The 21975-nt window shown below is 64.7% G+C and overlaps 2 protein-coding genes across 3 annotated transcripts in view; both read right to left on the bottom strand.

Annotated features, from left to right (window-relative positions):
* The window catches only part of LOC115643023 (F-box/WD repeat-containing protein 7-like), a 62188-nt gene extending 52475 nt beyond the window's left edge, over window positions 1-9713 (bottom strand). For both annotated transcript variants that reach the window (XM_030546784.1, XM_030546785.1), the window contains exons 1-2: window positions 9542-9713; window positions 1626-1793 (exon numbers count right to left, since the gene is read on the bottom strand). In XM_030546784.1, coding sequence (XP_030402644.1) covers window positions 1626-1793; window positions 9542-9673 — 300 coding nt within the window. In that variant the 5' untranslated portion in view covers window positions 9674-9713. The remainder of the gene's footprint in view (window positions 1-1625; window positions 1794-9541) is intronic.
* Window positions 9714-12472: 2759 nt separating this feature from the next.
* On the bottom strand, window positions 12473-21928 carry RRP8 (ribosomal RNA processing 8). Its single transcript, XM_030546853.1, has 8 exons — window positions 21759-21928; window positions 15972-16119; window positions 15486-15774; window positions 14533-14989; window positions 14285-14414; window positions 14037-14143; window positions 13102-13198; window positions 12473-12698 (listed from the first exon to the last, which is right to left on the bottom strand). Exons 2-8 carry the CDS (start codon window positions 16068-16070, stop codon window positions 12585-12587), a joined length of 1293 nt encoding a protein of 430 aa, XP_030402713.1. The 5' UTR covers window positions 16071-16119; window positions 21759-21928; the 3' UTR covers window positions 12473-12584.
* Between the last annotated feature and the right edge of the window lie 47 nt (window positions 21929-21975).

The raw sequence follows: 21975 nt of genomic DNA, 5'->3' as shown, positions 1-21975 counted from the left end.
GAGCTAGATTCTCACAGATCTCTTCAGCAGAAATCATGCTGAGGACTTGCTATCAATCTCAAACTTCTAGCTGCATGGAATGCCTCCTGATCCTCACAACCTGCCCTTGCTCCTCTGGCTCCGCATGTGCAGAATGCCACTGTGACCTCTTGCCTCAGGAGAACAGATTATTTAATAGTCCCCTTTGGATCTGAATCTATGAATCTGCCCTTACTCCCCGCCCTCTCAGTGCATATACTACGGCAGCGCCCCCAGCCTGCCCGGCGTGCTCTGCTGTCTGGCTGCCATCTCTGGCTCAGTGCAGGCTCCTCCATGCGAATACCGGGCAGACTATGGGAGGGCAGAGAGGCCATTCCCATTGCCCTGCGCGCTAACAGAGACTGACCATGAGAAAGGACGTAGGTGTTCCCAGCCCATTACCCTGCTCCTCACTTCGGCAGCTGGAGGGTGAAGGTGCTGCAGCTCAGGACCCCACTGTACCAGAAGGGCAGGCTGCAGGGCTCCTGCATGCAGTGGGGCTCAAAGAGCTGTGCCTGCACAGGGAGAGGAAAGGGCACAGGACATGAAGATCCCAGCCCCTTTTTCTAACATGCTGCCTCCAGAGGAAGGCCAAGCCTGCCAAGGCTCCCATTGCTGAACCCCGGGGCTCAAACACCAGGTCAGCGTTGGTGTACCCCAAACACCGCCTGCCAGCTCTGGGGTGAAGGAGCGCTTGGCACAGCAACCAGGGGCTGCCCCAGCTGGAACCCTCTCTTCCCACTGGGCACCAGGAGCAGGCTGCGGAGACGTCACCCCAGGGAGCTCCCAGAACGAGGCGGTGGGGGATGCCAGCTGGGTGCAGACTCTCTGTGAGCTGCTCTGAGCGGCAGCAGGATGGCTCCAGTATGGACGGCCAAGCCTGCCCTCCCTGGGGCGCGGGATCTCACAGGGCAGACTGGAAGGGCTGTTTCTGCTCTGGGGAAATGTTTCCTTGGCCTCCCACAGGGGAGTGGTGCCTGGATCAGAGAGCAACTGCACAGCTGAGACTGCTCCAGGCCTGAGCAGGCTGCTGCACAGAGCTGGCACGCCTGTCCCTGTGCACTAGCCTAGGCAGGGTCTGGTCTGGGCACCAGCCTCGGGAAATCAGGGCACAGCTGCTCTCGGGCCAGTGCTGCAGTGCCAGGTCTTAGGGCCAGAAGCACTCTCTGCAGCCAGAGCATAGCCCTGGATGGGGACTCTAGGGTGGACAGGCTGCCGTGGGTCATCCCTGCCAGAAGCAGCCTGGGGCAGGACACTCACAAGCCACAGCACCTGGCAGGCTGGGAGCCAGCCCATGCGCTCTGCTGCCAAAGAGTGTGGCTCGGCCCCCCACCCGGTAATGCCAGCGGCACGCTCTCTTTGGGGCACCACATCAGAGAGGAAGGTAACGTCCCTGGCAGGCTAGCAGGGATATTACAGATGGATCTGTGGTCTTGGCACCTTTCAGTGCCTCCTCCTTCTTGCCCCCGCCCCCCCGCCCCCGAAGTCTAAGATAATCTCTTCTTGGGTATTTGCCTCCCTTTACAATAATGGCTGGACCCCTCCCACTCAGAGAGCCACGGACACCCACCCGCAACCAGGGGCACCCATGGCCCGTCACTCCCTACCTGAGGCACAGGGGCATCACGCCCCTGTTGGCAAGGGCTCCTGCCAGGGGCCTCCTCGCTGCTCGGCCTCCGCCTGCAAGTCATGCGCTGGCTGTTCAGCTCCAGGATGCGGGTGGTGATGCCCTTGACGTGCAGCAGATCATCCAGCGAGTTGAAGCCCTTCAGCTCCTGCCAGGGAAAATGCAGGACTCAGCATGGTGTTGGGCAGAGCTTGGGCAGCCCTGCACCAGGGCAGACTCAGAGTCCCCCCACCCTCAGGGCTCTCTGTGTCCCTCCTAGGAAGATAATTCCCAGCTGGAGCCCTCTCTCTGCAGGGTGCTCCCCAGAGATTCCCCTGCAGTCACCCTGATTACCCCTAGCCAGCACAGCTCAGCTCACACCTGGTCATCCATTGGCCCTGTGATGTTATTGACACAAACTGGGACTGTATAGATCATTGTTGCAACCAAGGCCCTGTAGTGGCACCAAATCTTGCACAAAGGAGATCAAGTAAGGTGTCTAAGACATGCTTATGGTTTGCTGGTTATGATTATGCTGTCTGTATGTGTGTATCATTTTTGTATTTAAAGTTATGAGTATTGGCTCTTGACTGTCTGTAGTTCAAACTTGTGCTGTGCTTCTGGGTGACACCCCAGACAATTTGGTGTCAACTCGGCCTAGCCTGCTTTATGGCCCATTAAAGACCATCAACACCACAACAGACCCATTGAGGGAAGGCAGATACCCTTGTACTCAGCAAGGCATGCAGGGACATGCCTGTGGACAGAACTCTGAGGTTTTTCCATGCCATGTGCTGGAATGATTGTCTTTGGGACAAAGAAAGCAGAGGCCACATGGCAAGAGACTATAAAAAGTTGCTACATCTCCTCTATTTTGTCTTCAGTCCTGCTTCTTACCTCTGGAGGGACTTTGCTACAAACTGAAGCTCTGAGCAAAGGACTGAATGACCCATCCCAGCTGGGGATGTTCTCCAGAGACTTGATTTAAACCTGCAGGTTACTCCATCACTGATACAAGGCTGAATCAAGAACTTTGCCATTACTGTATGTAATTGATTCCAGAGGGAGGGATAGCTCAGTGGTTTGAGCATTGGCCTGCTCAACCCAGGGTTGTGAGCTCAATCCTTGAGGGGGCCACTCAGGGATCTGGGGCAAAAATCAGTACTTGGGCCTGCTAGTGAAGGCAGGGGGCTGGACTCAATGACCTTTCGAGGTCCCTTCCAGTTCTAGGAGATTGGTATATCTCCTATTATTATTTAACCAATTCTGGCTCTCATCTCTATCTTTTTCCTTTTATGAATAAACCTTTAGATTTTAGATTCTAAAGGATTGGCAACAGCGTGATTTGTGGGTAAGATCTGATGTGTATATTGACCTTGTTCCTTTGGGACCGAGAGAACCTTTTTTCTTTTACTGGGGTGTTGGTTTTCATAACCATTCATCCCCAGGACGGGTGGCACTGGTGGTGATACTGGAAAACTGGAGTGTCTAAGGAAATTGCTTGTGTGATTTGTGGTTGGCCAGTGGGGTGAGACCAAAGTCCTCTCTGTCTGTCTGGTTTGGTTTGCCTTGATGTGCAAAGGACCCCCAGCCGGGGGCTGTGACTGGCCTGCTCTGAGCAATTTGTCCTGAATTGATACTCTCAGTTGGGTCCCGCCAGAGGCAGCATCGTTACAGGCCCTGATGCCCAGCTGCCCTCCTGCAGAACCCACACCCACACCCTCCCTGGCCCTCACAGTGCCTAGAAAAGCCCAGCCGTGTACACCTCCGGGGGAGGGGCCCTGAGCTGGGACTGGGGTGGGGATGTGGGCACAGGAGGGGCTGAAACACCTGGGAAGAGGAATTTTGTCTCTCTACCTGACAAGACCCTGACCCCACTCCAGATCTTCTGCCCCACGTCTCTTTGCCCCCTTACCCCTCCCACTCCTGGGGACAGGAACCAACCCCCTCAAGGGAAGTGGAAAGAGCCTCCGGGCTGGGGCCCACACTGAGCCCTGCTGGATACAAGCACCTTCCCCAGCCCCGCCCACACTGAGCACAGCAGGCACCCAGCGGCAGAGAGGCCTAGAGAGGGAGCTGAGGAGAGGGGATCTCCAGGGGGTCTGGGGAAGAAGGTGTCTACTTCGCAGATAGACAGAGACCTGCCCTGGGGAGGGGACACACTCCCAGGATACAGGGGGAATCTCCCTGCCGGCTCGTCTCTAGGCAGCTGGTTGCTGACAGGTGCCGTCCAGGCGCCCAGACAAGACAGTTTGTAATGCAAGCATCTTTGAACACCCCCCCAACACCCTTTTCAGGCGCAAGCATCTTCGCTGGGAAAGTGAGGGAGACAGGCCCAAGCTCTGACCCCAGGGCACCTGCGCCTCACACAAACCCTCATGCCTGGCTCTCTATGGGCTGCATGGCATGCCAGGAACACAGGCCTCTTGGAACCAGGACTGGGGCCACATTGCATGCTGGGGACCCCGCTCTCTGCACACCATGCCATGGCCCTGCACCTGGCCGCACAGTAGGCTAGGCCTATGGTCTCTGTGGAGAGGGCACTGAGGGAGCAGGAGGGTACCTTCCCCACCAGGTGTCCACAGGCAGGACAAACAGAGTGACAGAGGGGGACTACAGGCCCCCGAGTCCTTCGTGGTACCCAATACCCTGAAGACGAGGGCACCATCTGCCCGAGGGCACCGTAGTGAGGAGCATGCTGCAAATTCCTTGTTCTGGTGTCACCATGGTAGGAGGATCCATGGCCTGCATGGTCCCTTCCTTCCCTCTGTCCCGCCCCCCCGCCACGCACAGAGTCAGGGGGCACAACCCCAGAGCCAGCACAAGCCAGCCCAGATCTATAAACTGCTCCACCAGGGGCTAGCTCGGAACAGAATCTGCCTTCAAGGTTGGCTCTGCCAGGAACGAGCAGGGACTGGGCCAGGGGCTCCCTACGCTGACAGCCAAGGAAGCCCCCTCCATGGCAATCTATGCAGGCAACCTCCCACTCACATGACCTGTCCCAGCCACAGCAAATGGAGCCAGAGCTGCATGCCATGTGAGGCCCTGCCAGCCAGGGTGCACAGCCTGGCCCAGCACCACTGCCAGCCCTCCTCAGCCTCCCCCACCCAGAGAGGGAATGCAAGGACCTGCTGAGCAGCGCTGGCTCACCAGCTGCAGGCAATGTCCTCTGCACTGCTCACCCACTGTGCCCTGGCCTGTAGGGACTTCCCGCCTACGAGGCCACTGGCCAGGTAAGCTGTGCTAAGAGAGGTCCCTCGCTGACCCCTCAGACAGCAGCCCAGATTTGCTGTTCATTGCCAAATACCACCTGTCACTGGTGCTGCCCCCCCCACCCCCAATGCCCCAAGGGTACCAAGACTGGAGATCAAGGGTTGGAAGGGACTGAAACAGGAAGGGTCCCTGCTAGAGGGACAATAAAGCCTGGCTCTTTGCCCTTTCCTACAGCTGAGGGACATCAGCTGGGGTCTCCTGGTAGTAGGTCTGTCCCCACAAGAGTGGTTGGCCAGGATCCACCCAGGGACCCATCCAGCCCAGCCTCCTGCCTCTCTTGGGGCAAGCCCCTAATGCTTCAGAGGCAGGAGCGCCCCCACAGGCAGTTCTGGAATAGCATGCCCCTGGGGGAGCTCCCCGCCCACGGAACAGAGGATAAAGCTCCTATTCTTTCAGCAACTGTGTGTGACACTGTGAACAATCATTCCTGTAACTCAGGGTATGTCTACATCTACAATTTTGCAGCGCTGGTTGTTACAGCTGTATTAGTACAGCTGTATAGGGCCAGCGCTGCAGAGTGGCCACACTTACAGCAACCAGCGCTGCAAGTGGTGTTAGATGTGGCCACACTGCAGCGCTGTTGGGCGGCTTCAAGGGGGGTTCGGGGAACGCGAGAGCAAACCGGGGAAGTAGACCAGCTTCGCCGCGGTTTGCTCTCGCGTTCCCCAACCCCCCCTGCAAACCGCAGGGAAGGAGACCTGCTTGCACGGAGGTTCGGGGAACGCGAGAGCAAACCGGGGAAGTAGACCAGCTTCGCCGCGGTTTGCTCTCGCGTTCCCCGAACCCCCCTGCAAACCGCAGGGAAGGAGACTTGCTTGCTCGGGGATTCGGGGAACGCGAGAGCAAACCGGAGGGAAGGAGACCTGCTTGCTCGGGGATTCGGGGAACGCGAGAGCAAACCGGGGAAGGAGACCAGCTTCGCCGCGGTTTGCTCTCGCGTTCCCCGAACCCCCCTGCAAACCGCAGGGAAGGAGACCTGCTTGCACGGGGGTTCGGGGAACGCGAGAGCAAACCGGGAAAGGAGACCAGCTTCGCCGCTGTTTGCTCTCGTGTTCCCCGAACCCCCCTGCAAACCGGGGAAGGAGACCTGCTTGATTACCAGACGCTTCCTCAGGTATGCTGGGATACCTGCTTATTCCACGGAGGTCAAGAAAAGCGCTGGTAAGTGTCTACACTTGATTACCAGCGCTGGATCACCAGCGCTGGATCCTCTACACCCGAGACAAAACGGGAGTACGGCCAGCGCGGCAAACAGGGAGTTGCAGCGCTGGTGATGCCCTGCAGATGTGTACACCTCCTAAGTTGCAGCGCTGTAACCCCCTCACCAGCGCTGCAACTTTGTGATGTAGACAAGCCCTCAGTTCTCACTTGGCTACAGGGTCTTTGAGCCCTGCAGCGTACAGCGGGCCCCTGGCAGCACCCAGGAACGAACCCCTCTTGTCATTCTGTGCGACCACGCCACAGTGTTAATCCCATGCCCACACTTGTTTTTCTAAGGTCGTTCTCTTTTCAAACATACACAGCAGGCTGCAAAGCGAGATCCAAGCACGGCAGAGAGTGTCAGTGGTAATGCTGCCCATGCAGCTAAAACTGTGCCTGGTCACACATGGCCCCAGCTCTGCCCCCAGGTACAGGTGCGAGAGGACTGCACACTGATTTCAGAGGACATTGCCTCTCTGTGGTCAGGCTGTATTTGCAGTGATGGCAGCATAAGCCCAAAGTAGCTCCAGGGTGGCCATGGAGGGGTCCCATGCACAGCAGGGCCGATCCCAGTCAGGCACTGAAAGCCATCCCGCAAGGAGAGGTGAGCACTGGCAGAGCAGGCAGGGGCACCGGCAGCCTTCCCACCATCACCAGCTTCGTATATACACATGCTCTCCCCACACCCACAGCCAAACCACCATACCTGCCCCCAAGGCGTGCCAGCCTCCCACCCACTCTGGGAAGTCAAACCCCACACAGAGCCTTCCGCGTCCCACTGGGGACCCCAAACCCCACAGGGCAGCCCTGATCACTCGCCTCCAATGACAGCTTCCCCACCTGTCCCAGTCAGTCCCTCTGCTCCAAACCTCAGCAGTCAGGACCATCCTTCAATCTCATTGGCTTCCCCCCACCCTCCCCGAATACTCAGCCCCCATCCCCAGCCTACCCACCCACCACCTTGCTGCTCTCTGCTGTGCATTCTCCACACCCAGCACATCAGACCCAAATCCCAGCACAGCCCATCTCCGACCTGCCCCTCTGACTTTCGGAAGGGCCATGTAGCCACAGTAGCTGTGGGAGGAAGAGAGGCAGAGCAGGCCTTCCACAGCTCCCAGGGAATGGCTGAGAGCGTTGGCAGACACTAAGGATGTGCAAGGGGCTGGACGAGATGACCTCTCGAGGTCGATACTGCCCTACATTTCTGGGAGCCTCTGAGAGGGGGATGAGCATGCAGCAGGGAGGGGAGCCTAAGGCCTTATCTGCACAGGAAAGATTAACCAGTTGCACCAGTGCAGATGATCTAGTTATACCAGTATAAACACCCATGGGGATACTCTTATTCCAGTACAAAGGTGGCTTTATTCAGTTTACCTTGAACTACTTCCTAGGTGACAAAATCAGTGTTGAAAACAGGCTCTCTTACACTGGAACAAGAGTGTCTACACGGGAGGTTAGACTGCTATAACTAGAGTAGTTTAAACCCGCACCTGAGCTCATATCCAAATTGTGTCATAGAATCCTTACAGACAGTAATTCCATGCAAGACTATAGCAGTAGGGATATATTACAGACCACCTGGCCAGGATGGAGATAATGACTGTGAAATGCTCAGGGAGATTAGAGAGGCTAGAAAAAATAAAAACTCAATAATAATGGGGGATTTCAACTATCCCCATATTGACTGGGTACATGTCACCTCAGGACGGGATGGGGATGGAGAGATAAAGTTTCTTGACACTTTAAACGAATGCTTCTTGGAGCAGCTAGTCCTGGAACCCACCAGAGGAGAGGGAATTCTTGATTTAGTCCTAAGTGGAGCACAGGATCTGGTCCAAGAGGTGAATACAGCTGAACCGCTTTGTAATAAAACCATCCCTGAGGACCGGGAAGGGGGAGGACACCAGAGAAGTCCACCACAGTTCAGAAAGGGGAACTACAGACAGTGAGGAGGTTTGTGAAATGGAAATTAAAAGGTATAATGTCAAAAGTGAAATCCCCAAAAAGAGCCACCGTGGCTAAACAACAAAGTAAAAGAAGCAGCGAGAGGCAAAAGCATCCTTCAAAAAGTGGAAGTTAAATCCTAGTGAGGAAAACAGAAAGGAGCATATACTCTGGCAAGTGAAGTGTAAAACTATAATTAGGAAGGCCAAAAAAGAATCTGAAGAACAACCAGCCAAAGACTCAAAAAGTAACAGCAAACAATGTGTAAGAACATCAGAAGCAGGAAGCTGCTAACAACCAGTGGGGCCCCTGGACGATGGGAGGAACTCAAGAGGGGAACTCAAGGCCCATAACTAAGGCTACGGTTTGTCACAGGTACTTTTAGTAAAAGTCATGGATCGGTCAGGGGCAGTGAACAAAAATGTACGGCCTGTGACCTGTCCATGACTTGTACAATATACCCTGCCCAGCCCCACGTTCCGCCCAGCCCCTGCTCCCTAGACCCAGCCCCATGTTCCCCCCTGCTCTGCCCCACATTCCCCCCCACTCAGCCCGATCCCCACACCCCGCCCCACGTCCCCCCCTCGCCACACCTTGGCCAACGGGACCCCCCTGCCCAGCCCCTGCTCTGCCCCACGTTCCGCCCAGCCCCTGCTCCCTAGACCCAGCCCCACGTTCCCCCCCTGCCCAGCCCCTGCCCTGCCCCACGTTCCGCCCAGCCCCTGCTCCCTAGACCCAGCCCCATGTTCCCCCCCACTCAGCCTGATCCCCACACCCCGCCCCACGTCCCCCCCAGGCCCCGCTCGCCACACCCTGGCCCACGGGACCCCCCGCCCAGCCCCTGCTCCCTAGGCCCAGCCCCATGTTCCCCCCCGCCCAGCCCCTGCTCCCTAGACCCAGCCCCATGTTCCCCCCTGCCCAGCCCCTGCTCTGCCCCACATTCCCCCCCACTCAGCCCGATCCCCACACCCCGCCCTACGCTCCCCCCCAGCCCCCCCTCGCCACACCCTGGCCCACGGGACCCCCCGCCCAGCCCCTGCTCCCTAGGCCCAGCCCCATGTTCCCCCCCGCCCAGCCCCTGCTCCCTAGACCCAGCCCCATGTTCCCCCCTGCCCAGCCCCTGCTCTGCCCCACATTCCCCCCCACTCAGCCCGATCCCCACACCCCGCCCTACGCTCCCCCCCAGCCCCCCCTCGCCACACCCTGGCCCACGGGACCCCCCGCCCAGCCCCTGCTCTGCCCCACGTTCCGCCCAGCCCCTGCTCCCTAGGCCCAGCCCCATGTTCCCCCCCTGCCCAGCCCCTGCTCTGCCCCACATTCCCCCCCACTCAGCCCGATCCCCACACCCCGCCCCACGTCCCCCCCAGCCCCCCGTCGCCACACCCTGGCCCACGGGACCCCCCGCCCAGCCCATGCCCTGCCCCACGTTCCGCCCAGCCCCTGCTCCCTAGGCCCAGCCCCACGTTCCCCCCCACTCAGCCCGATCCCCCCCCCCCGCACCTCTCTCTTGCGCACGATGCCCCGGGCCCGGCGCCGGCCGATGCCGCTCAGCGCCCCCTCCAGCTCCGACACCCCGGCGCGGTTGATGTCCAGCTTCCCCCCGCCGGGGCCCGGGCCCCCCGGACCCGACATCCCGGGACAGGAAACACCGCGGCCCCGCAGGCCCGACCGCACTGCGCACGCGCCCTGCCAGACACCCGGATTGCGCACGCGCCCTGCCAGCCCCTGGCGGCGGAGGGAGCAGCCGCCGGCCAGCCTGGGCATGCGCGCAACCGGCACGTCCGTGTCCCCCCCCGAACTACAATTCCCACAAGGCACCGCGAGGCGATCGAACAAAAACTTTATTGATATTAAAAAAAAAAGATGTTACACGCCCGCCCGGGGCGCAGGGGGAGAGACACAGCCCCCCCGCCCCCCCCCAGCCGGGTCCGGAAGACTAAACACGCCCCGACCCCCAGTGGGGCAAGGTCCCCAGGACAGAGCGGGGCTGTGGGTGGGGGCAGGGGCAGGGCCCCAGGACAGGCCCCCAGGCAGGGGAAGGGCAGGGCTGGGTGCAGGGTCCCCAGGACAGAGCGGGGCTGTGGGTGGGGGCAGGGGCAGGGCCCCAGGACAGGCCCCCAGGCAGGGGAAGGGCAGGGCTGGGTGCAGGGTCCCCAGGACAGAGCGGGGCTGTGGGTGGGGGCAGGGCCTCCAGGACAGAGCAGGGGTGGGGGTGGGGGCAGGGCCCCCAGGACAAAGCGGGGCTGTGGGTGGGGGCAGGGGCAGGGCCCCAGGACAGGCCCCCAGGCAGGGGAAGGGCAGGGCTGGGTGCAGGGTCCCCAGGACAGAGCGGGGCTGTGGGTGGGGGCAGGGCCCCCAGGACAGAGCGGGGCTGTGGGTGGGGGCAGGGGCAGGGCCCCCAGGACAGGCCCCCAGGCAGGGGAAGGGCAGGGCTGGGTGCAGGGTCCCCAGGACAGAGCGGGGCTGTGGGTGGGGGCAGGGGCAGGGCCCCAGGACAGGCCCCCAGGCAGGGGAAGGGCAGGGCTGGGTGCAGGGTCCCCAGGACAGAGCAGGGCTGTGGGTGGGGGCAGGGCCCCCAGGACAGAGCAGGGCTGTGGGTGGGGGCAGGGGCAGGGCCCCCAGGACAGGCCCCCAGGCAGGGGAAGGGCAGGGCTGGGTGCAGGGTCCCCAGGACAGAGCGGGGCTGTGGGTGGGGGCAGGGGCAGGGCCCCAGGACAGGCCCCCAGGCAGGGGAAGGGCAGGGCTGGGTGCAGGGTCCCCAGGACAGAGCGGGGCTGTGGGTGGGGGCAGGGCCCCCAGGACAGAGCGGGGCTGTGGGTGGGGGCAGGGGCAGGGCCCCAGGACAGGCCCCCAGGCAGGGGAAGGGCAGGGCTGGGTGCAGGGTCCCCAGGACAGAGCGGGGCTGTGGGTGGGGGCAGGGCCTCCAGGACAGAGCAGGGGTGGGGGTGGGGGCAGGGCCCCCAGGACAAAGCGGGGCTGTGGGTGGGGGCAGGGGCAGGGCCCCAGGACAGGCCCCCAGGCAGGGGAAGGGCAGGGCTGGGTGCAGGGTCCCCAGGACAGAGCGGGGCTGTGGGTGGGGGCAGGGCCCCCAGGACAGAGCGGGGCTGTGGGTGGGGGCAGGGGCAGGGCCCCCAGGACAGGCCCCCAGGCAGGGGAAGGGCAGGGCTGGGTGCAGGGTCCCCAGGACAGAGCGGGGCTGTGGGTGGGGGCAGGGCCTCCAGGACAGAGCGGGGCTGTGGGTGAGGGCAGGGGCAGGGCCCCCAGGACAGGCCCCCAGGCAGGGGAAGGGCAGGGCTGGGTGCAGGGCCCCCAGGACAGACCAGGGGTGGGGGTGGGGGTAGGGCCCCCAGGACAGAGGGGGGCTGTGGGTGGGGGCAGGGGCAGGGCCCCCAGGACAGAGCAGGGCTGTGGGTGGGGGCAGGGCCCCCAGGACAGAGTGGGGCTGTGGGTGGGGGCAGGGGCAGGGCCCCAGGACAGGCCCCCAGGCAGGGGAAGGGCAGGGCTGGGTGCAGGGTCCCCAGGACAGAGCAGGGCTGTGGGTGGGGGCAGGGCCTCCAGGACAGAGCGGGGCTGTGGGTGGGGGCAGGGGCAGGGCCCCCAGGACAGGCCCCCAGGCAGGGGAAGGGCAGGGCTGGGTGCAGGGTCCCCAGGACAGAGCGGGGCTGTGGGTGGGGGCAGGGCCCCCAGGACAGAGCGGGGCTGTGGGTGGGGGCAGGGGCAGGGCCCCAGGACAGGCCCCCAGGCAGGGGAAGGGCAGGGCTGGGTGCAGGGTCCCCAGGACAGAGCGGGGCTGTGGGTGGGGGCAGGGCCCCCAGGACAGAGCGGGGCTGTGGGTGGGGGCAGGGGCAGGGCCCCAGGACAGGCCCCCAGGCAGGGGAAGGGCAGGGCTGGGTGCAGGGTCCCCAGGGCAGAGCAGGGGTGGGGGTGGGGGCAGGGCCTCCAGGACAGAGCGGGGCTGTGGGTGGGGGCAGGGGCAGGGCCCCCAGGACAGGCCCCCAGGCAGGGGAAGGGCAGGGCTGGGTGCAGGGCCCCCAGGACAGAGCGGGGCTGTGGGTGGGGGCAGGGCCCCCAGGACAGAGCGGGGCTGTGGGTGGGGGCAAGGGCAGGGCCCCAGGACAGGCCCCCAGGCAGGGGAAGGGCAGGGCTGGGTGCAGGGCCCCCAGGACAGAGCAGGGGTGGGGGTGGGGGCAGGGCCCCCAGGACAGAGCGGGGCTGTGGGTGGGGGCAGGGGCAGGGCCCCCAGGACAGGCCCCCAGGCAGGGGAAGGGCAGGGCTGGGTGCAGGGCCCCCAGGACAGAGCAGGGGTGGGGGTGGGGGCAGGGCCCCCAGGCAGAGGCAGGACGGGGCTGGGTGCAGGGCCCCCAGTGCAGAGCAGGGGTGGGGCCCCCAGGCAGGGGAAGGGCAGGGCTGCGTGCAGGGCCCCCAGGGCACAGCAGGGGCAGGGCCCCGAGGCAGGGGCAAGGCAGTGCTGCGTGCAGGGCCCCCAGGCTGGGGCTGGGTGCAGGAGCAGGGCTTCCAGGGCAGACACCAGCTGAGGGGCCACTCAGCGCTTCTTATAGAGGCAGGGTCTCAGCACCAGGCCCGGAAGCTTCCCCCGAGCCCGGGGGGGCCCCGTCTTGGAGAAATCAAACATGTAGAAAAAGGGATTGTCCAGGTCCTGCAAGGGGAGAAACAGCTGATGGGAGCTAGACCAGCCCCCCCCCCACACAGCTGCCATCCACCCACTGGCTCCTACCATCCCTCCCCCACACCTCTCTACCGCACCCCCCAGCCCATCTTACGCCCCCATGCCTGCTCCTTGCCAGCCCCCAGACTCCCCCTGCACCTGCCACCACCATCTCTCCCCTCCCTTGCACCTGGCACTACAGCCCAGCCCTGCCAGGGGGCCTTCTAGCCAGACACAGGCCAAGAGCAACCCTGCGAGCTGCCCTGCCCTATCTTGTCCTGGGGGCGGCAACAGCAGCAGCTCAGAGGCAGAGGCAGGCCCACCCTGCCCACAGCAGTCCACGCCTCTGGGGCCCCATCCTGCCCGCAGCATGGGGAGAAGGAGTAGGACGCACCTTGGAGACAATCTGAAAGCCCAGCTGAGTCACGGCACTCACAAAGGCCCGGATGTCTGCAAAGCGGCTGGCAACCTCTGCCACCTTCAGCATGCCCCTGGGGAGATGTCAGGTGAGGGCTGGTTTCTCGAGCCACTGCCCGCATCCCCGACAATGCCTGCTCTGCACAGCTCCCCTCCGCCCCTCCCTCTGAGTTATGAGTGTAATATACAGTAACATCTCATTGAAAGGTGACATAGGGTCAGAAAAAGTTAATTAACTCACAGACTAACCTGACCCAGGGCCAAACTTTAAAGACTTGTTAGGAAGATCTGTAAGTGAACAGAGCTTTGAAATGCAGCCGCATTGTTAGAGGTAGAAGGGGAGATGTTTGCTCAGGTCTTGGGATGTTAGCAAACAAGTCTTGTCTATTGCTATAGCTTTAATTCAATGCTGGTTAATTAATTCAATGCTGCATTAATTTAATGCTGGTTACAGAGGCCTGTAATACATTCCTGCATCTGGCTGGCTGCTCCAACCTCTGAAGAGAGTCTATCCCAGGACTGGCTATGAGCATTTTCTTTGGCGTGAAACCCAAAGAGCAGCTGACCTGGGGTAGGTGACTGGCTGAGGAGTAACCCGACTACTGCTGCATGCGGAGAGCTGCGGCTGTCAGTCCCAGGACGTCAGGAACTTTTATTGGACCCACTTCTGTCGGTCTGGGAGACCAGTTTTCAAGCCCCTTCCCTGAGGGGTGGGGAAGGTCTCCCAGCAACACGCTGCCCTCTTGGTGCCCTTCAGTGATTTGGGGGGCAAGGCCCATCTGTCAGAGACGCGCTCGCCTGGGTTTGTGCCCTGATGCCTCACGGCCACGCCTCACACTCCTGCTTTATGCCTCCACCCCTCAGCGTTGTGCTGCCACGCAGCTCCCCCAGGTTATCCCAGGTCCCCATTACCCTGGCCTCAGCACCCGGTTGGCCTCTTCCAGGATCTCCCGCAGATTGGTGCCCATCAGCGCCAGACAGAACACGGTGACATCCACAGACTCGTCTGCCAGCGGCACCTGTAGGGCCACCCAGCAGCATGAGCCCCAGTGGGAACGTAACACAGGGAGACCCCCCACACATACACCTGTACCTGCTCCCTGCAGGCCCATACCCAGCCTCAGCGCCCCCGCCCGGTACCCCCCGCCCATCTCCCCTACCTTGGCCATGTCGCACACAGTGACACGTGGACTCAGAGCCACCAGGTCAAACGAGTGAACCTTGTTCCTGACGCTGGTCGCAATCTTGCAGTCACCGCATCCAAAATCTGCTACCACCAGCGAGGCCGGCCTGAGGGGGCAGCAGAGAGTGGGTGCCAGGCCACGGACCCCGCCAGGGCTCAGCCATGCCCCACCCCTATGCTGGGCCAGAGGTCCCCCAGCAGCACCAGCCCGGCCCCTGCACTCACCGCCCCCGCAGGTACTGGATAATGCGGTGAACCGGATTCTCGGGCCAGCGCCCCACCTGCCGGGTGAAGCCGCGGTGATAGATGGCGAAGGCAGCAGGGTCGTGCTGGAAGAGCCGAGCTGCCTCCTGGCTGCTGGACGTATAGAGCTGCTGGTTGATGTAGCGGAAACGGGCTGACTGGAGCCGCTCCTCCATCCGGGCCCGCAGCGCCCCCGAGAGCTCCAACGGGGGCAGTGCCGAGGTCCTCTGCTCCACATCCTGCCCCCTGCCCAGGCTCTGCCCCACATCCTTCCCCACGCCTGCTTTGAACTTGTTCTTCTGTCGCCTTTTATTCTTCTGTTTGTTCCTCCACTGCTTCCTGCTCAGCACTGGACCAGGTCCCCCAGTGGCTGCGCCCCGGCTTGGCGGCTCTTTGTTGGGCGTGTGTGCTTTGTCCCCGGGGGCCTCTGCTGCACAGTCTAGGGGGAGAGACAGGCAGGTCGACGCTTAACCGCTGCATTGGCCCAGCGGCCCCCACGTCACTTAGCTCTGGTGAGGATGCTTTGAGAACGCACTCAGCCTGCCTCCCTGAGGGGAGCAGCCGTCTCCCCGTCAGTGCTGCCTACACAGGGGTCACGTCGGTCTCTCTGCCTGGACTTTTCACCCCCGAGCGACATAGCAACACCAGGATGAGCCTGGGAGGCCTGGCCTTGGTATGAGACACCCACTCAGTGCACACAGGTCAAGGGATTCAAGGGAGAGTCCATCCAGCCCTCCTGCTCCAGGGCTGGCTTGCTCCATGCAGGCCTGCCTGCAAACCCCATGCCCAGCGTCAGTCACTCCCACCTCCTGAGAAGTGGCCCAGGCGGGTGCATCTCCCTGCAGGAAGCTCCTGAGAGTCAACACGGAAACCCGCCCCCCTGCCCTGACTCTGCAGTCCCTCTGGGAGGGGAGCTGTGCCGGCCCACTCCGTACCTTTCCTCCGTCTCCTGCCAGCTGGCTCCGGCTCCGGCCCTGGCCCTGCCTGGGGAGCGCCGGAGCCGCTTGGGGCGATATGGGGGGAGGAGGCAGCTCTGGGTTTCAGGCCCCGTCTCTGTTTCCTGGGCTGTTTTCTCCCCGCCTGGTCCGCAGAGTCAGACTCAGATTCGCTGTCCCCAGACAGGGGCCCGGGGCTCTGAGGAGGCTTCGCGCAGCTTGAGGCCTCCAGGCGCTGCAGGGTCATGAGGAGCCGTCTGCGCTGCTTTTGCAAGGAGCCTCTGGGAGCCTGGAGATAGCAGGGGCATCAGTGCTGCCCCCAGAGCTATGGGAGCCCAAGGGGTCCACGCTGCTCCCACCCCCACCTGAGGCAAAAGGCGTGCCTCTCGCCTGCCCACGGAGCTTACCCCCGTCAGCTCCAGCCCCCTGCCTGCACCACGGCCCATGCTGACTGCCAGGTGAGTCCATGTCTCTGGAGGGACTCACCTGGGGGCAGTGCTGGGCAGGGCATCGCTGAGGGTGCAGGATAGCCTGGCTGAGAGCCTCCCCGCCATCCTCCTTGTTCCACCCCCCTTCGTCAAACATGGCACCGCTGCCAGGAACCCGGCTGTCTCTCCAGGCGGCTCCCACTGGCCTAGAACAGAAGAACAGTGGTGAGGCCTCCAAACCGCATTTCTCTGGAGTGTCAGGGCCAAAAGCTCCAGTGCCCCAGCAGCTCCCAGCCGCTGCGTTTTGTGGGCAAGACCCGCATCTCCCCAGCCTGCGCAGGCTGCCCGGATCCCTGCGATTCCCAGCGACAGACTGCTGGGCACAGAGCGACTGTCAGCAGCGAGGGGAGACCCCAGCTCTTTCCTTTGCAGGTCACCCCACGACCCTCCAAGAACCTACGCGCTCGCTGACAAGCCCAGCTCTGCCAGGGGCCACCCTTCACCCCCTCCAAGGGTCTCCACATACACAGTCACATTTTAAATACAATGGACCAAAGGTGTTAAACCGATTTATTAAGGTTTATCCAGGTGATTGGGATTGCACCAACCGGAAATCTCACACCCTGGAACCAGGGTGCATTAAATTAGTTCCCTCACTCCCGACCCGCAGCCCCTGCTAGCCCAGCCCTTCCCCCCCCCAGCTCTGCCGGTGCCCCTCACTCCTGACCCACAGCCCCTGCTAGCCCAGCCCTCCCCCCCCAGCTCTGCCGGTGCCGCTCACTCCCGACCCGCAGCCCCCGGCTAGCCCAGCCCTGGGCTCCCTCCCTCACTCCTGACCCGCAGCCCCTCCTAGCCCAGCCCTGGGCTCCCTCCCTCACTCCTGACCCGCAGCCCCTCCTAGCCCAGCCCTGGGCTCCTTCTCTCACTCCCGACCCACAGCCCCTGCTAGCCCAGCCCTGGGCTCCCTCCCTCATTCCTGACCCGCAGCCCCTGCTAGCCCAGCCCTGGGCTCCCTCCCTCACTCCCGACCCACAGCCCCTGCTAGCCCAGCCCTGGGCTCCCTCCCTCATTCCCGACCCGCAGCCCCTGTTAGCCCAGCCCTGGGCTCCCTCCCTCACTCCCGACCCACAGCCCCTGCTAGCCCAGCCCTGGGCTCCTTCTCTCACTCCCGACCCACAGCCCCTGCTAGCCCAGCCCTGGGCTCCCTCCCTCATTCCCGACCCACAGCCCCTGCTAGCCCAGCCCTGGGCTCCTTCCCTCACTCCTGACCCGCAGCCCCTCCTAGCCCAGCCCTGGGCTCCCTCCCTCATTCCCGACCCGCAGCCCCTGTTAGCCCAGCCCTGGGCTCCCTCCCTCACTCCCGACCCACAGCCCCTGCTAGCCCAGCCCTGGGCTCCCTCCCTCACTCCTGACCCGCAGCCCCTGCTAGTCCAGCCCTGGGCTCCCTCCCTCACTCCTGACCCGCAGCCCCTGCTAGCCCAGCCCTGGGCTCCCTCCCTCACTCCTGACCCGCCGCTCCTCCTAGCCCAGCCCTGGGCTCCCTCCCTCACTCCCGATCCCGCAGCCCCTGCTAGCCCAGCCCTGGGCTCCCTCCCTCACTCCCGACCCACAGCCCCTGCTAGCCCAGCCCTGGGCTCCCTCCCTCACTCCTGACCCGCAGCCCCTGCTAGCCCAGCCCTGGGCTCCCTCCCTCACTCCTGACCCGCAGCCCCTCCTAGCCCAGCCCTGGGCTCCCTCCCTCATTCCCGATCCCGCAGCCCCTGCTAGCCCAGCCCTGGGCTCCCTCCCTCACTCCCGACCCACAGCCCCTGCTAGCCCAGCCCTGGGCTCCCTCCCTCATTCCCGATCCCGCAGCCCCTGCTAGCCCAGCCCTGGGCTCCCTCCCTCACTCCTGACCCGCAGCCCCTCCTAGCCCAGCCCTGGGCTCCCTCCCTCACTCCCGACCCGCAGCCCCTCCTAGCCCAGCCCTGGGCTCCTTCCCTCCGTCCGGACCCGCAGCCCCTCCTAGCCCAGCCCTGGGCTCCCTCCCTCATTCCTGACCCGCAGCCCCTGCCAGCCCAGCCCTGGGTTCCCCCCAGCCCTGCCGGTGCCCCCCACTCCCGACCCACAGCCCCTGCTAGCCCAGCCCTGGGCTCCCTCCCTCACTCCTGACCCGCAGCCCCTGCTAGCCCAGCCCTGGGCTCCTTCCCTCACTCCCGACCCGCAGCCCCTCCTAGCCCAGCCCTGGGCTCCCTCCCTCATTCCCGACCCGCAGCCTCTCCTAGCCCAGCCTGGGCTCACTCCCTCACTCCTGACCCACAGCCCCTGCTAGCCCAGCCCTGGGCTCCCTCCCTCACTCCTGACCCGCAGCCCCTGCTAGTCCAGCCCTGGGCTCCCTCCCTCACTCCTGACCCGCAGCCCCTGCTAGCCCAGCCCTGGGCTCCCTCCCTCACTCCTGACCCGCAGCCCCTGCTAGCCCAGCCCTGGGCTCCTTCCCTCACTCCTGACCCGCAGCCCCTGCTAGCCCAGCCCTGGGCTCCCTCCCTCATTCCTGACCCGCAGCCCCTGCTAGTCCAGCCCTGGGCTCCCTCCCTCACTCCTGACCCGCAGCCCCTCCTAGCCCAGCCCTGGGCTCCCTCCCTCATTCCCGACCCGCAGCCCCTCCTAGCCCAGCCCTGGGCTCCCTCCCTCATTCCTGACCCGCAGCCCCTGCTAGCCCAGCCCTGGGCTCCCTCCCTCATTCCCGACCCGCAGCCCCTCCTAGCCCAGCCCTGGGCTCCTTCCCTCATTCCCGACCCGCAGCCCCTCCTAGCCCAGCCCTGGGCTCCTTCCCTCACTCCTGACCCGCAGCCCCTCCTAGCCCAGCCCTGGGCTCCCTCCCTCACTCCCGACCCGCAGCCCCTGCTAGCCCAGCCCTGGGCTCCCTCCCTCACTCCCGACCTGCAGCCCCTCCTAGCCCAGCCCTGGGCTCCCTCCCTCATTCCCGACCCGCAGCCCCTGCTAGCCCAGCCCTGGGCTCCTTCCCTCACTCCTGACCCGCAGCCCCTCCTAGCCCAGCCCTGGGCTCCCTCCCTCATTCCCGACCCGCAGCCCCTGTTAGCCCAGCCCTGGGCTCCCTCCCTCACTCCCGACCCACAGCCCCTGCTAGCCCAGCCCTGGGCTCCCTCCCTCACTCCTGACCCGCAGCCCCTGCTAGTCCAGCCCTGGGCTCCCTCCCTCACTCCTGACCCGCAACCCCTGCTAGCCCAGCCCTGGGCTCCCTCCCTCACTCCTGACCCGCCGCTCCTCCTAGCCCAGCCCTGGCTCCCTCCCTCACTCCCGATCCCGCAGCCCCTGCTAGCCCAGCCCTGGGCTCCCTCCCTCACTCCCGACCCACAGCCCCTGCTAGTCCAGCCCTGGGCTCCCTCCCTCACTCCCGACCCGCAGCCCCTGCTAGCCCAGCCCTGGGCTCCTTCCCTCACTCCCGACCCACAGCCCCTGCTAGCCCAGCCCTGGGCTCCCTCCCTCATTCCCGACCCACAGCCCCTCCTAGCCCAGCCCTGGGCTCCCTCCCTCATTCCCGACCCGCAGCCTCTCCTAGCCCAGCCCTGGGCTCCCTCCCTCACTCCTGACCCGCAGCCCCTCCTAGCCCAGCCCTGGGCTCCCTCCCTCATTCCCGACCCGCAGCCCCTGCTAGCCCAGCCCTGGGCTCCCTCCCTCATTCCTGACCCGCAGCCCCTGCTAGCCCAGCCCTGGGCTCCCTCCCTCATTCCTGACCCGCAGCCCCTGCTAGCCCAGCCCTGGGCTCCTTCCCTCACTCCTGACCCGCAGCCCCTCCTAGCCCAGCCCTGGGCTCCCTCCCTCACTTCCCGACCCGCAGCCCCTGCTTAGCCCAGCCCTGGGCTCCTTCCCTCACTCCTGACCCGCAGCCCCTCCTAGCCCAGCCCTGGGCTCCCTCCCTCATTCCTGACCCGCAGCCTCTCCTAGCCCAGCCCTGGGCTCCCTCACTCACTCCCGACCCGCAGCCCCTGCTAGCCCAGCCCTGCCCACCCCCACCCCATCCACATGGCCTGTGCCCCACACTCCCGACCCGCAGCCCTTCCTAGCCCAGCCCGGGCTCCCTCCCTCACTCCTGACCCGCAGCCCCTCCTAGCCCAGCCCTGGGCTCCTTCTCTCACTCCCGACCCACAGCCCCTGCTAGCCCAGCCCTGCCCACCCCCCCGCACGGCCTGTGCCCCACACTCCCAACCCACAGCCCCTGCTAGCCCAGCCCTGGGCTCCCTCCCTCACTCCCGACCCACAGCCCCTGCTAGCCCAGCCCTGGGCTCCTTCCCTCACTCCCGACCCACAGCCCCTGCTAGCCCAGCCCTGGGCTCCTTCCCTCACTCCTGACCCGCAGCCCCTGCTAGCCCAGCCCTGGGCTCCTTCCCTCACTCCCGACCCACAGCCCCTGCTAGCCCAGCCCTGGGCTCCTTCCCTCACTCCTGACCCGCAGCCCCTCCTAGCCCAGCCCTGGGCTCCCTCCCTCATTCCCGACCCGCAGCCCCTCCTAGCCCAGCCCTGGGCTCCTTCCCTCACTTCCCGACCCGCAGCCCCTCCTAGCCCAGCCCTGGGCTCCTTCCCTCACTCCTGACCCGCAGCCCCTCCTAGCCCAGCCCTGGGCTCCCTCCCTCACTCCCGATCCCGCAGCCCCTGCTAGCCCAGCCCTGGGCTCCCTCCCTCACTCCCGACCTGCAGCCCCTCCTAGCCCAGCCCTGGGCTCCCTCCCTCATTCCCGACCCGCAGCCCCTGCTAGCCCAGCCCTGGGCTCCCTCCCTCATTCCCGACCCGCAGCCCCTCCTAGCCCAGCCCTGGGCTCCCTCCCTCATTCCCGACCCGCAGCCCCTGTTAGCCCAGCCCTGGGCTCCCTCCCTCACTCCCGACCCACAGCCCCTGCTAGCCCAGCCCTGGGCTCCTTCCCTCACTCCCGACCCGCAGCCCCTGCCAGCCCAGCCCTGGGCTCCCTCACTCACTCCTGACCCGCAGCCTCTCCTAGCCCAGCCCTGGGCTCCCTCCCTCACTCCTGACCCGCAGCCCCTGCTAGTCCAGCCCTGGGCTCCCTCCCTCACTCCTGACCCGCAACCCCTGCTAGCCCAGCCCTGGGCTCCCTCCCTCATTCCTGACCCGCAGCCCCTCCTAGCCCAGCCCTGGGCTCACTCCCGACCCGCAGCCCCTCCTAGCCCAGCCCTGGGCTCCCTCCCTCACTCCCGACCCACAGCCCCTGCTAGCCCAGCCCTGGGCTCCCTCCCTCATTCCGACCCACAGCCCCTGCTAGCCCAGCCCTGGGCTCCTTCCCTCACTCCTGACCCGCAGCCCCTGCTAGCCCAGCCCTGGGCTCCCTCCCTCACTCCTGACCCGCAGCCCCTGCTAGCCCAGCCCTGGGCTCCCTCCCTCACTCCTGACCCGCAGCCCCTCCTAGCCCAGCCCTGGGCTCCCTCCCTCACTCCCGACCCGCAGCCCCTGCTAGCCCAGCCCTGGGCTCCCTCCCTCATTCCTGACCCGCAGCCCCTCCTAGCCCAGCCCTGGGCTCCCTCCCTCATTCCCGACCCGCAGCCCCTGCTAGCCCAGCCCTGGGCTCCCTCCCTCACTCCCGACCCACAGCCCCTGCTAGCCCAGCCCTGGGCTCCCTCCCTCACTCCTGACCCGCAGCCTCTGCTAGCCCAGCCCTGGGCTCCCTCCCTCACTCCCGACCCGCAACCCCTGCTAGCCCAGCCCTGGGCTCCTTCCCTCATTCCCGACCCACAGCCCCTCCTAGCCCAGCCCTGGGCTCCCTCCCTCACTCCCGACCCGCAGCCCCTCCTAGCCCAGCCCTTCCCCCCCCCCCAGCCGTCCCCCCCTCACTCCCGACCTGCTCAGTCTGTCCCTCACGTGCGCAACAGCCGGGCACCATAGAGCCAAAGAACATGGGGCTAGAGCGGACTCCCCGCAGCCAAAAGGCCGGAAGTCCTGAGCTGGGGGCGGGGCGGAACCGGCTCCTCCCAGCCGGGCACTGAGGGGCTGCGGGGCACCTGGGCCTGGGTCCGGGGACCGTCAGGGGGCGGGGCCTGGAGCCGCAGGGGGCGGGG

This window comes from Gopherus evgoodei, unplaced genomic scaffold (assembly GCF_007399415.2).
Source record: "Gopherus evgoodei ecotype Sinaloan lineage unplaced genomic scaffold, rGopEvg1_v1.p scaffold_49_arrow_ctg1, whole genome shotgun sequence".
Taxonomy (NCBI): domain Eukaryota; kingdom Metazoa; phylum Chordata; order Testudines; family Testudinidae; genus Gopherus; species Gopherus evgoodei.
Note: the sequence above shows the minus strand (reverse complement) of the source record. Positions and strands in the feature narration are given on the sequence as shown.

Coding starts and splice junctions, on each gene's coding strand:
- RRP8 (XM_030546853.1), bottom strand. CDS start 16,070: ATGTTTGACGAAGGGGGGTGGAACAAGGAGGATGGCGGGGAGGCTCTC. Junction 14,144..14,284: donor CTGTGTGCGACATGGCCAAG/GTAGGGGAGATG, acceptor GTGGCCCTACAG/GTGCCGCTGGCAGACGAGTC. Junction 13,199..14,036: donor AACCGGGTGCTGAGGCCAGG/GTAATGGGGACC, acceptor ACATCTCCCCAG/GGGCATGCTGAAGGTGGCAG.